The 17277-nt window shown below is 39.0% G+C and overlaps 1 protein-coding gene across 2 annotated transcripts in view; it reads right to left on the bottom strand.

The window, feature by feature from the left end:
• The window catches only part of CERKL (ceramide kinase like), a 55432-nt gene extending 39332 nt beyond the window's left edge, over positions 1–16100 (bottom strand). Inside the window, exons 1-2 of one of the 2 annotated variants that reach the window (XM_057411704.1) lie at positions 15979–16100; positions 4631–4767 (exon numbers count right to left, since the gene is read on the bottom strand). In XM_057411704.1, the coding sequence (XP_057267687.1) occupies positions 4631–4637 (7 nt within the window). In that variant the 5' untranslated portion in view covers positions 4638–4767; positions 15979–16100. Of the gene's footprint in view, positions 1–4630; positions 4768–12570; positions 12662–15978 lie in introns of those variants that run through there. The other variant, XM_057411705.1, reaches the window with a different exon arrangement.
• Between the last annotated feature and the right edge of the window lie 1177 nt (positions 16101–17277).

The following is a 17277-nucleotide window of genomic DNA, read 5'->3' as shown; positions in this document are numbered from 1 at the left end:
TAAGAAATCACAGGATTAAGTAACACTGTGCAGTCTTTTAGAAAAGTTTATTGCTTCCAGATGGATGCAAGTTTCCTTTCAGCACTGATTGTATCTTCTGTACACAGGGTGCCAATGTTACTATAAATATAGACAAAAGCAGTTATAAAGATAAATTATTAAGATATTGACATAAACAGGCTCATACAATACTGCCTTTCTCCACAAAGGACAACTACATTAGAGTGATGTGTATCAGAAATGTTCAATATAAAAATCACGTACACTCTTCAGAAATTACAGCCCATATATGAACAAGCACAAATTTACAATGTGTCCATAAAATGATTTCTAATTCAAACTGCGTGCTCTTTGCCCCATGTTGTGTAGTGCCATGTGTTTCACTGCATGGTGCACAGCACCAAGATGTCCACCTGTGCCCATGTATCTGCAGTAAGCTAAGTGTATGCTTACTTCATTTAGCAGCAGAACTGTTGAATACATGCTGCAACACACATTAAAACTAAAACTGTAAATAATAAATGTCTTTAAGCTAAGTTAAACGTCAAACTATGTCCATAAACCACTGATAAAGTGTATCTACACCTCTACAATTTTTTTTTTTAAGAATTCTGAGGAACATCTGATTAACTGTAAGAAAATTCAATATAATGCTATTCTGGAAATCAAAATACGCTCAAAAATTATCACGTAAAGCCAGTACTTTGACTTCTTTTAATATTTAATGTTGTTATACATTACACAAATTGTAAGAATACACAAATACACAAATTGTAAGAATAAATGGTAATGAGTCATTTAAAACACATTATTTGGAGATCTTTCAATTTTTGAGAATCTCATTCAAATTTTATCTTGGTTTTGATTTGTGTAATAGCCAGTGCATAAAGTAGAGTAAGTTAATGCACTTTGAAGAACATGCAGAAACTATAAATTTAGCCCAAGTAGGACTAAAATTTCAGCATTAAGTACCATAAGATTCAAAATTAACTATTAGCATTGAAATCAGTTTCACTTTTACATCAAGCTACATCAGTATGCTAAGTTACATACAGAAACCCACTTATTTTCTAGTAGTGACAACAACCACTCCAAGACAGAGCCACTAATCAAGGAACTAGCAACAAACAACCCACCCCAAATTTTTCCATGATGTATGCTTTTCATTCTTGCATGCACCGATGGCCTCAAACAAGCAGCCTCCTACCTATTTTAAGCAAATTCCTTGACATCTCCCATCTACTTCTTCTAATTCCAGTACGGTAACTGTAGCTACAAACCACATTTACAACCCTATTCCTAGTCACAGTCCATTCCTAATCCTAGTACTCAGTAGTACTAAAATCAAATAAAATCTACTCATGACATGTCAAAAAAAAAACAAACAAAACAAAACAAAAAAAAAAACCACAAAAACCAAACCACACAACACCAAAAAAAAACACCAACAAAACCACACAAAACTCATTGAAGATGCGTTTTCACTGCTGGACAAACTCTTGTTAGATGACAAAGGTACAATTCAAACCTCTTCTAACACATACAAATTTTTTACTCCCCCCAAACTTTAGAATGCTAACATTACACCAAATGGACACATATACAGGGATTACCACTATGAGGTTGAAGTAAATATCATACTTGCAGATCCTGAGAATTTTACTCACAGCATAAAAGTCCTGAATATGCTTGCAGGATCAGGAAGTGATTCATATTCAAAGCACCTATACAGCAACTAACAGAGATGTATCTTCAGACTCTCCTACAGGCACTTGCACAGTATGCGTGTTATTGTTAATATTCTATCTAAATTTTCCTTTATCAAAATATTAAACATACCTTGCTCATTTAAAAGTAAATTTAACAAATCTGAGTTTCTACACATACCCAGCCACATTACAAATCAGACAACAGTCTTTGACTTGGCCTTAAAGTGAACCAGTGCAAGAAAATTATCATCATCTGTGTTCAAGAACTGATTACTATAGATCCCTTGGCACATATCCTTCAGCTGTTGACGTAACAAATGGATGTTTCATATTGAGGGTCATCTTCTACCCTGTGAAGATCAGAAATCTTCTGAAACAGATTAATGGAAAAATTCCAGCTAAGCATATTAAAGGTACACTTTTTCCTAATCTTGAGGTTGATGAAACTAATTACTCTTCCAGAATGGATTCTAATGGTTCCAGACTCATATCCTATTTACATATAGCTATGGTATTTGGAATTTAACTTCCTTTTGTCCACAATAAAAATAAATAAGACTACAGTAATTATAAACATACATCTGAGCAACATTTTCAAGGCACTTGCGGCTAAGCAGTACATGCTTCCTATACAGTCTTCAACTGTACTGCAATTCTTCACAACATTTAATAAAATCAACCTCTTGATATTTCCTCAAACAAAAAACACACATTCTTACTAAACTATATTGATCCACCAATAAAAATAAGTACCTTGCAAATGGAAAGCTAGGAAAATTCACTTTCAAATTCTACCAAGAAAGCCTGCTTAGTAGTGCAAATACAGAAGGAATTACAGACTAAGTGATGTGTGTGCTTTTACATAAAATGTCAGATAAATATAATGTAGCCAGTTTGTGGTTCTTAAGATCAGCAATACCAGGTCAGAGCAAAAACCCATCTGTCCTAGTATCTTATGTCAAGCCATATCAATATGCAGATGCTAAGAGAAGAGAATGGATAAAGGAAGCATTTATTCTATTTTCCACTAATACTTTACCACTCCCCACCTGTTTTCATCTGGGACACCCTGAACTGCCTGCAGTTTCTACCCATTTAATAGCACTCAAATACAACCTTCCATCTCCAGCTGAATTGATGAAATCTTTTAGAATTAACAATATCCTTTGGCAGTAAGTTTTGCAGTTCTTTTACCTGCTGCATGATTATTCCTTTTCTTTTGAGCATGGCTCTTCTTAGCCTTATTAGATGCACTGTATATCTTATGTTGGAAGACAGAAAGCCATTGCCACTTACTCTCTTCTCCAGGCTCTATCTCAACTGCCTCCCTTTCAGACCAAAAAAGAGCCAGCCTAGTCCATCATTCTCATCCAGGAGCCTTTCCTTGCCTTTAATCATAGAACTGTTTGGGTTGGAAGGGACCTTATAGATCATCTAGTAATCACTGTCACCCACTGAACCTTCTCTAGTCCCACATGATCTTTGTTGAGACCACCAGAAGTCCCCACAGTGTTCAAGATGTAGTTAAATAACTGCTGGTTTATAGAGCAGACAAGTATCTGGTTTAGTCTCTATTCTAATGATCCTTAACATAATAATCCTAACAACTATTTAAGTGACAGATCACTTTTTCCACATAACAAACCTTTGATCATATACATGATGAATGGTCTAGCTACAGCTCCTGATACTGATCCCAAGCTGATGGAATTCAAATAAAAGAACAATACATTACACTATGCTTAATCATACCAACTCTTGAACTCACTGTCCCATTGCTCTTCAAACCTCTGAAACAGTGTATCTCTGAAGCTGCGCTATAGGACATAACTGACAATCTAAAGAGGCTTTTCCACTTCCATTTTAACAGTCTCCCTCTCCAAAAAAAGATCAGTATTTCTGCTTTTCTGTTTATCCCATGCCATTTTTTTCCTCTTCCATGCTCCTTCCAGACTAAATTGTTAATATAGCGAAGGCACTATGAACTTTTCAGACAGCCTTCATTCCATGAATTAGACAAAAAGAACAAATATTAGAAACATAAAACAAAGAGAAGCATATGTAAAAACAGCCTTCTTTTTAATGCAATTTCATTAGCTTGCTCCTGCATACAAAACAATATTGCTAAACTATTAAACTTGCAAATATAGAAAGCAGTAGCTGTGTTAAGCAAGCCAAACAAGCATATATGTATAAATTCCATCATAAATTTAAGTACTGAATTTTTGTGTGTATATTCCACAAATGGGTTCCATAAAACAAGTGAGACCTAGGGACAAAATTTCAAAAACACCACCTGCTTGTTTCTATCATATTTTAATAATTAACCCCTCACCAAATGTAAATGGAGGGGAAAAAAAGCCTTTTCATTATTGTTTATTGTTTGTACTACAGTAAGTAAAATAAATACAAATGACAAACTCCTTTCTTCTGCTAAGCATTGTTTTCTAAAGCAACCACAGTTATTGGTACTCCTCCATCACAAAAGAGCTATGAAATAAAAAAGGATGTAGAGGATATTCTTAGTTTAACCACAGTGCTGTTTAATGAGAGTGTCGCAGTCAAGTGACCAAGAAACATTACAGTTCATGTGAAACATTCAGAAGATTCTTTTTGCTTTAATAAAAATAATACCAAGTTAAAAATAAACATCTCTTGATTACTGGAACATACCAATATATTTAGATTTACTTGGGAATGTGTCATCTGCACGTTTTACTAAATGACACCACAAATCTGTTCAAAATTTGCCATTGACACGAGTTACCACCATCTATAGCCATCTAGCTGTTAGTGTATTATTCACTGCTGTTATGGTAATTTTGACCCCTGATTACCTCACCCACAGTTACACTACACAGATGTGACAGAGCAGGCCTTTGGGAAGTCCGAAACCATCCAAGTATGAAATTTTTCAGTACCTTTCATGACGGAGCCGTTTGATGAGTCTCCAAAAGGCCTTGCAATAAACAGTGTATCAGGGAGAGGACTTGGACAGGAGAAACCTCATTTTGAACCATCTTCAGAACATTTAACTGATCAGCCAGGCAAAGGTGTGCTATTTTCACACAGAAAGCCAGCCAGTTATCTTCATATTTGTCCTATTTACTTTTAGCAATTTATTCACAGGAATTTTCACTTAAGTTAGAATAACATGGGCTTTTTTAGAAAAGCTACTTTCCTACAACATTTTTGAAAGTAAGAATACTTTTTCTAATACTGTACTAAAACAACATAGAAAATATAAATACAAAGATGATGTTTAAACAGCTATCAAATGAGGGGGGGTGTTAATAGAATGACAAGCATTTAACTTAAACTCAGAAGAGTATCTTCAAAACAGCATTATATTTAGTCATCGGTATTTACTGTTGTTACCCTTAACTTGATCAGCTCTATGTCAAATTTTATTTTCCAAGGCTGTCTGCACTGTGTAAAGGTCTGTTTCCAGGATACGTATAATTGTGCAGTACATAACATCTGTTCCTTTGCATTTTCTGAGCTTCGCAAAGCATGCTTTCCTATATTCACTTGGGTGTATGGACTGACAGAAGAGATATATTGTCACAGTTCAAATAAACTGACAACTACTCTGTACTGAAAACCATCTAAGTAACTACCATCTTGCACAACCTAAATAGATAAAAGCCAGGGAATTCAGAGTTCAGCACTGAATTCTGTTCATGAACTGACCATTTGTTTAAAATTGCAATGCATAGGCAAGAAACAGCTCCACACTAGATTAAAAACTGTGAAGTAAACCAAGTTTCTGCACATTTTTTTTTTTTTTGTCAGAGATTTAAAATATTCCTACATCTGCAACTAAAGAAGCAGCCAGGGGAGGGAGGAAGGCACACCAGATCTTAAACATAAGCAGCAGAATTTTCTTTCATCAAATGCCTTACAGCAAGTCTGACACAAAAATTCAGACATACAATATCTACTTTTAAAACACCTTTTATCTTGGGTTGTTGGGTTTTGTTGTTTTTTTTTTAACAAACTTCCCTCTCTGCTATCACTGACAGATCACAAGATAAAACAGCAGCATCCATACTACTAGTAAGGAAAGCTCATTGTTCCTTGTAAAATAAAGCCAATGGTGGGCATAGAAAGTAATTTTTAATTCTTACACAAGTTATCCTGGGGTTATTTGAATAATTTGTGATCTGCTCTAGTTTCTAAGCTCCAGTTTTACAAACATCAAGCACTGTGGCTTAAGATCGTTCTACATGCTCTGGCTTACAAACATATTACAAAACCTCCAAATTAAGTGTGGGTTAAACATTTTCTTGGTTTTGCAATTTAAGGGCTTACATATTTATTGCAACAATCTCAAAGTTGCTAAGAGCTTTGTTGTCTTTGACAGATACACATAAAGAGCTCGACACCAGTTCTGCACTGTGTTCCATTTAATCTCTAACATTCGCAAAATAACATTCAATATTTAGCATTTACATTAGAAACCATGCTGAAATATTTTACAATGTTCAGCTAAGGTGACAAACATAAATCACACACACACACAAAATCTATTAAACAAATGCATACCCATCAAAGAATAAATATAAACAAAAAGGGGAGGGGGGCAAAAAAAAAACTAGGAAAATTTGGGGAAGGAATAATGCAAGAAGCACCCTCTCAATCTCCACATAAGCATAAACACTCCAACTTAAGAGCATGATAAAGATACAAATACAGGTCAAGGCTTCAAACAAATGCACTTAAATGCAAGCACCAAACTCATTCCCAAAAGCTAAACCCAGTTAATACTATCCTACACCATAGACAAGCCAGTCGTGATAACTGTGCCTAAATAACGAGGACTTGGATACTTTGTGAAACACAGCTGACTGATTCTTCTCCAAAGAGCAGCCGATAATAATGCTAATTCTAGCATCACAAAGCTTCCAGGTTTGTGGGACATTTCTTGTTGCCCCTCTGAACTTACGTGGGGTTAGGAGTTATGACTCTATGGGGAAATGCAATATGAAAACAGTTACCTTGTGACCTTATAGGAAGCAAAATGTTCTCATTCAATAGTGCCTTTTTAATCTGCATACTCTGATTAAAAAAGAAAAAACAAACACCTGTTCATAGAAAATAATCAGGTTCAATTGAGGAAGCCACAAATACATTTTAAATGTACTAACTGGGTTTTTCTTTTCCTTTAGCAGCATCATCACTGAAAATTACAAAGCCAATTACTTTTAACTCCAAATCACATTTGGAATGAATAGACTTTGGAGTAAAAAGGCATAAGGAGATGAAAACGTATATCAATACATGGACCTAAAGAAATACCAGAAGCCTAATTATTTTTCAAAATATGAAGTCTCATGCATGCTTAAATGCACTTCAAATTTTAAAACCACAAACAGTATTATGTGAAATTAACTATCTTTATACAAGCATAGAGGGTATCTCAGCAAAGTAATGAGCCACTTTTCCAAATTACAGAACAATCAACATGCCTTTTTTCCTACAAAGTGCCACAGCAAAACAGCCTGATAGTGAAATCTGAAGTCCTACAAAAAGGATTTCTATGCTCAGCCAGAGTGCAGAAATAGGAAATACTGATGTTTTCAACTCTCCATCATAACTACATAAAATCCAGTTACCTAGATAACATCTACATGTGAAAGAGAGATTATAACACATCTTCATAATTCATACACGAGGAGTTTCCACCACACTAAGAAGTCATCCTTGGTTGCATTTACAGGGTCGTATCTTTCCTGTCAGTTGCAGTGCCACATGCATTTTCACTTATTCAGCTACGCTTAGCGATGTTATCATAAATTGGTATCACTGCCCAAAGCATAATTATCTGCACTCCAACAAAAGAAGGAAGGGTTCCTAAGCTGCAAGAAGACAATTCCAAAACTTTTTCGCCAGTGAAATAGTTTGAGAAATACCATCCTTACCCTTAGTCTAGTGTATTGTTGCGACTGCCTAAACAATTGGAAGGAGGAAGCTCTAGTCACTTATTTAAAGTCAGCAGTTAAAAAAAAAACAACATTATTAATGGGTATTTTAGAAAGTTACTTTACTAACTTTACAGTTGTGCTCAGCTCTGTACTATGCCATTGAATGGTGAAACACAACTCAAAAAATTGACAGTTAATGTCTGAGACAGGAATCAATTTAGAAAAGGATCTCAGCATAATGCAATTCTATAGCAGTCCCAGTAGTAAATGACAAAAAGGTCAAATTTGAAAGGAAACAGCAGATAGCACTGCAAAACTAGCAGATGTTCCTAAAGGATCATCTGTACAAAAACATAAGCATATGTGAGAGAAATCCAACACTATCATGAAATCAGTTGGTGTCTAACATAATAGCAGTTCCTTATGGCAATATGGTAATACACATATCAGACACTCAACACATTATGGTTTTTTGTCTGCACATACTGTTACAACATAAGTCATAAAAAACAGGACCACTGATTTCCTTGAACGAAAAACATTAGTTCCACGACCCACTAATGTTAAGGTACACAAAGACCACTCAGTTCTTCAGGTTTATGTTCTCAGATTTTCAGCCATTTAGGCTTTTTCATAAATTGTCTAAGAAGGATATAAATATTTTTAGAGTATTAAATGCTTAGAAGTAAAAACTTCTTCTAAAGGCAGCACATAATATAGCTGGATATATCTAAATAAAGAGCAAACAGAAAGGGATTCCTTCTGGGTAACATGTATTTGTTTGGGGTTTGAATAATAGCAACAGTATCTATTATTTACCTGCTGCTTTTGTAACATACTTATTTGACAAATAAGATATCTACAACAAAAACTGTTTATGTAAGTTGTTTATTTTGAATACAACAAGAGCAGATGACAGACTTTCCTGCTTTACTTTTATTTCTATTTTGTAACTGTAAAGATAGCAATGCCTTAATCTGAGTGTGTCTTTGGCCAAGATACAAAATAAAAAATGCTAAAGAACATCACTTTCTGAATTCTAACCCATTTATTACCATGAAGTTACAACTGTGGAAGTAAGTTTATATGGAAGACCCAAGTAAGCACCATGATCCCCACAATTATCGCACACAATTGTGGGAGAGAAACAGCCACAGAGAAAGCAGACAGCAATCTCAAACTCTGAGTGACCAAGCTATTCATCATGGTTTGTATTTGTTTCCTATAGACATCTAAATAAATAAATAAATAAAATAGGAAAGGATTTCAGGAACTGTGTAGCTTCTTGGATGCTTACAGAGCACTGCCTCTAAACTGAAGATATTGCCCGAAAGAAAAACACAGATTTTCCAGTAAACTACACTCAAAAGACAAGATAAGTTGGCAACATTTGGTGCAACAGAAAAGACATAAAGGCATATTGTAAAGGGGTACAAATTGTGGATGATATGCTAAAATGGCAAACAAAAAAAGATTGCAATAACATCAAGAATATGAAAAGGAGTTTAAAAAAAGAAAGTGGTTTACAAAGGCTGAAGAACAGGACAATTCAGCAACTGAAATACAAGACACACTTAGGTAGGGATTTGACTGCATACTGGTTTTAATGATTTTAAAAGAACATTAATTTACACTGAGAAAGGGAGTCAGACCTGTAGCACTATCACAAACCTGAAAATAGCACTAATGTGGGCAGCAAAGATCGGTTAGTATATCACCTTTTTTTTTTTAATAGACACTTTTGGATTCTTTCTATCATGATATAGAAGACCACCAATTTCCTCTAACGCACCTTTGCACAAAAAGCATAATCAAAATTGCTGGCAGTTATTCTAGAACAGGAAAATTATGGAAGTTTGATAGCATACATTTTTTTTTAAAACAAACTTGAATCCTACCTCTTTACCTCACCATCTTATTGTGTCTGACTTTCCAGAGATTTCCCTACCCTGAATCACGCTGATTTCACACCCTATAGCACCACCCTGCATGTCTTCTATCTGCTCAGCAACAGCTACAGTTTTTCCTCTGTTCACTAATATCCCTCTCCACAGTACCCACAAATCCCTCCCACACCCATATGGCACCTCACCAAAACCCTTACACTCTCTTAATATATCAGCTCACCCTCACCACGATATTCTTGATTGCTCCTTGATCCCAACCTATCTTTCTCCAATTGGCCTGCTCAGCAGCCAGAAACCAGCACCAGCTACATCTGGGTTGTTACTGGTGTGCCAACCGCCCGATGACATGCCAAGCTCCCAGCCAGCCACCATCCCTTGCTTGCCAAGCAGGCAGAGGAGATGAATGAAGCAGAGCACCACCTTACCTATAACAGCAGTACATGGCAATGCCTAATTATTACCTAATGCAACAGGAGAACTGAAGAGCAAAAACCAAACCACAAAAACAAAATCCATCACCTTTGCACAAGTCTAAAACTTGCCAGTTTATGAACTACAACAGCTTTAAAACAACACAAAGCACAGCATTTTCTGGAGTGAGGATTTAAATATCTGACTTGTCTCTTTGGAAGTAGAGAATTTAAGTACACAGAAAGGCCACTATTAGACATCCACACATGGATGTCTAATAAAATAAATAAAAGCCACTATTACACATCCTTTCAACATAAGCAGAGAGGTGCATAAACACGTGAGATACAAGAAAACCACCAAAAATCATGAAACCATGTAAATGGTTCCTCAAACATGCAGCCATGAACTGATCTGCTGATAAAGGATAAAAGACACACAGAGAATCAAGACATTATGTCTAAAAGCCACCTGAAATATAGAATAAATTTTGAAACCTTGTATTAATATACCCTTTTTCCTTAAATATGTTGCATTCTTCACAAAAAGTAATAAAATAGTAAATTTTTTCAGTGTTGTGCAGCATTTCTCCAAGACATTAATTTTATGGACTTCCTTGAAAAATAAGGCTTGTAAGCCACTTGTAAGACAAGTTCAGCATTACAGGATTGTTTAAAACTGAATGCTTTCTTCCTTCACTTTACATCTTAAATCCATATATTCATGTGATACATGTACAACTGCATTTCAGTTACACTTCATATTGCTCATTTTTATGTCTCTTCCTTAAAAACAATGTTCCTATTTGGACAACAGATAAGTCACTTACAGAAACTATGTCATGCACACATCAGAAGTAGAATCAAAACCTTTGAATTTCACCAATGTGGAACTTCAGTCATCCCCATTTCGTAACAGCCAGTTCCCATTTCCATTATTCCTGACCGACCGATAGACTGACAGATGTCTTACTTTAGAGATCCCAAACAGACTATTGGTATCTATTTCAGCCACATCTGTTCCTAAATAGCCTTGGCAGCAGGCCACTATGCACTCGGAATTAATTTTAAGTCCTTTACTGCTAACTCTTTCACTGTTGAAATACATCAGTCGTTTTCTTCCTAATTGCTGCACTTCTATACAATATTTACAAATCTGTATTTTAGATGACATGAACAAGAACTATAATACACTGTATGTAAGAATAGTATGATTAAACACCACATTGATCTTTACTTCATTAGCAAAATATATATTCAATAATATAGTAAACTCTGGATTGCTCCAGAGATCTTACTTTCTCATTGGTCAATTAACTTAGAATATCATGCTCAATTATTTACATTTTTTACATTTAAAAAGCAAGTTTTAGCCAATTATTATTAGTCTCCAAATACTCAGTCTAGCTTACATGCTGTCAGTCTGAGAGAACAACTTCCTAGACACTTCAGTCAAGTACACTACACACGCAAGAAACTATGAAGTTTTTCATAATGATCACATACTAGTACAACACTGAGCAAGTGCCAGTTTTGATCCATTTCCTATCTGACAGAAATGTGCTGAAAACCTGCAATGATTGCAAATTGGGAAAATCTGTGGCAATCTTTAAAAGGATGCTAAAGGTTTTAAAGAAGCATGAGCATTTAAGTGCTCAAAACATACTGGAACAACAGCATAAAGATGACTGGGTTAACACTATTTGAACTGAAACTTCTAAAATACAAATAACTCCCATAACCGCTGCTAATCCCCTACATTTCCTTAGTTTTTAAAGTTCAGTAACACACACACACAAAACCCAAACATTTCAAGCATTTGTTCTTAAATGTAAATATTTTTTTCCATCATTCAGTCATTCTTACTATCTTCTGGAAACTTCTAAAAATCATATATAATATTCAGATAAGTACTTAAGATAGCTTTCTCTCCTATGATTTTGAAGTAGCATCCAAAATGAGAAACTACAGTTTGGGGGTAGATTATTAAAGAGAAAAGTCTTGTTTTCTCTTCATTCCATGATTACATTTATAGCATAGGAAAGCCACATAGAAAGAAGCTAGAGAAATAGCTACTAGCTACCGAGTGTGAGCTCTGCATCTCATTGCAACGCCTACTGCATTGTTAAAAGCAAGCAACCAGCTACGAGTCAGAGGCTATCTGGCACCAGTGAGAAAAGGCTCAGCTGAGCTGCACGCCCAGGCTATAACTGCAGCATTTTGGAAGGGGCAGCCAAGCCATGCCTTGCACTGCCCCCATTCCTGCTCGACTCATTCACTCTCTCAGGCTCCACTTCCAGTGGCCTGCCCAAAGCTTTGTTATAACAGAGAACGCAAAATTCATAACGGGTCATGCTTATTTGAAAGCATAGAAGAGGTTGCTGGGGAGCTTGCTATAAGGTCTGGAGAGTGAACAAAAAACAAAGCCATCAAAAATCCTCAGTGAGCACTGGCAGCCTAAAACCTCAAGGAGACAGAAGCTGCAGAAATCAAAGAGAGAGTAAAGAAGGAAGTCTGCCTGATAATCATGCTGCCAAAAGCTCCACAGAAACAATGCAATGGGGCAGAACTATGCAGTGAGTGCGAAATGATCAAGCCCAGGCACAGCAGATGTTACCTGCTTTGGAACTTTAAGCTGGAGCACCTCTCCTATGAAGACAGGCTGAGAGAGTTGGGATTGTTCAGCCTGGAGAAGAAAAGGTCCAGGGAGATCTGATAACAGTTTTCCAATACCTAAAGGGGCCTAAAAGAGACATGGAGACAGGCGTTTTACAAAGGCACGTAGTGACAGGACAAGGAGAATGGTTTTAAGCTGGCAAACAGGAGACTTAGATTAGATGTTACAAAAAATTTCTTCCCTGTGAGGGTGGTGAGGCACTGGCACAGGTTTCCCAGAGAAGCTGTGGCTGCCCCATCCCTGGCAGTGTTCAAGGCCAGGTTGGACAGGACCTTGAGTAACCTGGTCTGGTGGAAAGTGCCCCTGCCCACACCAGGGGGATTGGAAATGGACAATCTTTAGGGGCACTTCCAACCCTAACCGTTCTATGATTCTGTTTAGAAGCTGAACAAGTCAAGCTGCACAAGTATCCTGGGTTCAGCCACGTAAGAAATACGATGGGAACTGCAGAACCATAGATGACAATGATGACTTCAACCAGACAGGAATACTTCTGGGAAACTACTGGGGATGGGAGGTTAAGGAAAAGTGGAGAAAGCAACTACCTGGTAGTTCTCTGACTTTGCAGACAGGAGTGACTCCCATAGAAAAAAGGTTTTCTCCTAAAATAGGAAGAATTTCTACATACAAGTCCAAGGAGGAGACGTTTAGCATCACCGGCAAAGTGCGAAGACCCAACATGACCTCTTAGAGCCTAAGGCAAACTATGTTAGGAAGCTTTGAGTTCAGAGAAAGTATACTTAAGCCAAATCCCAGTTGAATAGACTTGTTGAGACAGCCACTGACCATCTCCTGTACCTGCTGACAGCTTGGCCTGAACACTGTACTGCTGTACTTCTGTTACACAGAGACCATAACACAGACAGCTCCTCCCAGTACCTGTGTCCCACACTTGCAACACCCCAGTGTAATTGCTACTGGGATCCAAGAATGCAGGAGGGGAAAAGCATACAAGCTCCAAAATCTGTATTTTACTTCTGCAACTACAGAGGTAAAACCACCCTGACCTACTGTATCCAAGATGGAAGGAAAAACACCTGCTGGATTCATCCCTGTGAGGGCAATAGGCCCTACATGATGAAATTCTCAGCTCCTACTCAGCTCATCTGCAGTCACAAAGGAAGGAGTCACAAGTATTGTTCCGACTGCTGCTCAGGTAGGCCACTGTGTTACCATCACAGTGTAGCCAGAAGGATACAAGGGTCTCAGGAGCAACCCAACAGATTTCCTTTTAAGATTATTTCATTCTCAAAGAGCCCTTGGAAAAAGCCACAGATGACATAGCAGTGGCATCTATAACAACAGAGGAACTGAAAATCCCTTTATCTTTAATGTAAGAATTTGGAAATCCTATATTGAGAACTTATGGCTTACCACAGACTTCAGTAAAAAACCCAAGATTTGGAAGACACCACTGCCTTTTCCACTGAAGCTAGTAAAGAAGTAGGACATTAAGAGCTTCTCAGAAACCAAAATATTTAGCAGTTCAATGCTACATAGTACAAAACCAAATTGTCAGAGGCAAAGAAGTATTCGCATATATTTAATACACGTGTAGTAAAAGCCCAAATCCTGATTGACACCAGCTTGTCAATGCTGCTTTCCATAAGACTCTTGAAGTTCTGCCATCTGCAACATGCCGACTAAGCACTGCATACTTTATTACCTTGCAGGAAGTAAGACAGAAAAGCTCCCAGTATCTGTATGACAGATCTAAGGATGAAAAACTCTTACACAAAGTAGCAACTTAAGAGAGTGGATTTTTCCCAGGAGGAAAAACAGAAAAAAAAAAAAAAAAAAAAGAAGTTCCCCATCCCTGGAAGCACTGAAATTCATTCTTCCGGTCTATACCTTAAAATCCTTCATTGGTGGCAATTAAAAGACAATTGTGAACCTGATTATATGGCAATTCAAGCTACATTAAAGTAGCCAGAACATAAAGTGGCAATAACATTAGAGCACTGCACACAGAACTAAATAATTAATAAATCACACTTCAGATCACATACACAGAGACCTATAGTTAATCCCAGAAGGGAAGGAAGAGAGGCTACAGCATTGTGTAACAGCTTTACTAAGGCACCCAGGCTGGCTTCACAAAAGGAAGAACTGTACATAGATCAGCACGGCCATCATCAGAACCCAACGGTCCTGCTGAAAAGCAGGTATCTAAGTCCAAGCACAACACTGCATTTACGTGGTTACGCTACTCAGAGGATGAGAGTCAACAGCTGTGCATGGCACCATAGTAGTTCGATTTCAGGAGCTCTGATATCCTAATACAGTTACATGAAATGAAGCATAACAGCTTCAGCTGTGAGCATCTGAGTATTTCCCTGCAGCAGCAGCACTGGAATCACAGGTTTCCACATCACTCTCAAGCCTCTGCAGCATACAGACTACCTCGAAGAGCAACAGATTATCTTAACATAGTAAAACTGGTACACAGAAGAAACTGTTTCTCTGCATGCTGAGTTTATGGTTGCTGGATCTTACCCATATGAAGTTTTAAGTTCTGTCCAAAGTAAATACTAAAATAAATCTGTTAATTTAGGCCAGGACAAGCTAACCATGCCATACCGGAAGGCAGTTATGCTGCCCAGAAACTGCATTCCTGAACACAGCTTTGATTTCTTCTTCACCGGAGTACTGGGAGGTCACTGCAAGCACTTTTAAGAGTGTGTATGTAGTTTTGAAAGTAAGTTCATGTTCTCACAGTTCCTAGGAGAACAAAAAAATACTATTTGTGTAAGTTTAAGAAGCAGTCATTTTCTTCTAAAACTCTTGTGTATAATGTGTTCCACTTGATGAAATCCTTCCTTACGTTTTCATAGTGTGTTGCCTTATTGGAAAAGGCACGAAGTAAGGACAACCTGCCACAGAAGCCTCATCACAAAACCCAGGCAAATCTCACAAAACCTGTACGTGCTCTAGTTTATGTTCCCCTCAAAGAGGGTAAGCAGAGAAAAGCTAATACAGCAGAAAAACAAAATCAAATCCTTTTACTGGGAAACTATAGAAACACCATCTCCCATTTTGTCCTCTTCACATCACCCCCCAAGAAGTAAGGGCTTTTGCCAGAAAAAGATGGTCTAGATACAATATTTCAATTGAGCTACGAACAACTTCTTCTTTAATCACCACAGTAACCTTCAAGGGAGAAGACGCGCCTGATACCACCGACTGTAACTACTTTACAGTAATACCCCCCCGAAGCGGCTCTCCCTGCCGTGCCCCGCCCGAAGAGGCCCATCTCGCCTTTCCCTCGCCCCGGGCGGTCCCACCACCCGTTCCCGGATGCGTCCTGCGCCCGGCCCCGGGGGACACCCCTGTCCAGCGCCGTCCCACCTGTGGGGCTCTCGGGCAGGATGGGGCTCCAGCGGAGCCGCCGGGCGCTCAGCACCACATCGCAGCTCCTCTTGCTGATCTCGAAGATGCCCCTGAGGAGCGGCTCCTCTCCCGCCTCGGCCGCCGGGGCCGGGGCCACCCTCCTCCTCCGTTCCTCGGGCGCCGCCGCTGAGGAACGAGTGCGAGCGGCGCCGACGGCCGCCCCATGCGCACGCTGCTCCCGCGGGGACCGGCATCCGCCGGGCGGCCGCAGAAAGGGGCCCGCGGCACCCAGCATGGCGGCGGCGGCACCACCGCCGCCCCGCCACACCGGCAGCTCGCCGCGTCCCGGCTGCTGCCAAGGCAGCGCCCGCCCCGCCCCGCAGGCGGGGCCGCGGCCGCCCAGGGGCCGGCGGGAGAGAGTCTGCCCTGGGCTTCGAGCTGCAACTTTGCCCGGCTCCGGCCCCGGCAATGCACTGCACCGCGCCGCGCTGAGCCCCTCCTGAGTAAACGTGTCCGTCAGTGGGGGACAGGACGCGTAGAGCGGGTCAGAGGGCAGCCTGGCACGGACCAAAGCAGTACTGCACTGCTGCCGTCCAGCGTGCACCCGGTACCGGACCGACCCCGGACCCCAAACGAGGTACTGTAGGTGCTTCGCAGGGCGGTGGTGAGAAAGGTCAGGGGCACTCTGATGTCTGACGAGTTTTTTTTTTCTCCTAAGTTACTCTTCCTTCCCTAAGGAGAGCAATAAAGGAGCACCCTAGCTACAGAAACTCATTTTGTTTGTCGGTCCCATATGTCTTCTGCTTTTCTATCATTAACAATATTAGTGTTAATTAACCTTAGAAAACTACAACATGAAGTCGGAACATACAACACAAAGTCGTAATAACCCTTTCATACTAAAAAAGTCAAGTCTTTTACAGGTTGTGGCTATCGCTTAGCCTTAAGGTTAATACCATGTTGACATTCATACTGCAAAACAGATTATTATAAACCTAGGTGGGGGTACCACGTTTGCACATACCCTTTACATAACTCTTAATCTGATACAAACTCGCACAACATTAGATTCCGTATCAAGTGGGCCAATGCAGAAAGCATAGCCAGAAGGTTTTATAGTCATCCATCACCCTCAAAACTTGAACACAGAGGAGGCAGATCACTTCTTCACTCCCCTGCTGTAAATGATAGATTTTACTGTTTGGAGATGTGACAGCTTTACTCACAGGTGCTGTAAGATTCACTGATGACAATCACATTAGAGCTCCAACATCAATTTATAAGGCGCTCCTGAGCTGCAAGGGCTTAACTTGAAGG

The sequence above is a fragment of the Pezoporus wallicus genome, unplaced genomic scaffold (genome assembly GCF_028554395.1).
Source record: "Pezoporus wallicus isolate ANWC-B61680 ecotype Strahan unplaced genomic scaffold, APGP_CSIRO_Pwel_v1 contig_6732, whole genome shotgun sequence".
NCBI lineage: Eukaryota > Metazoa > Chordata > Aves > Psittaciformes > Psittacidae > Pezoporus > Pezoporus wallicus.
Note: the sequence above shows the minus strand (reverse complement) of the source record. Positions and strands in the feature narration are given on the sequence as shown.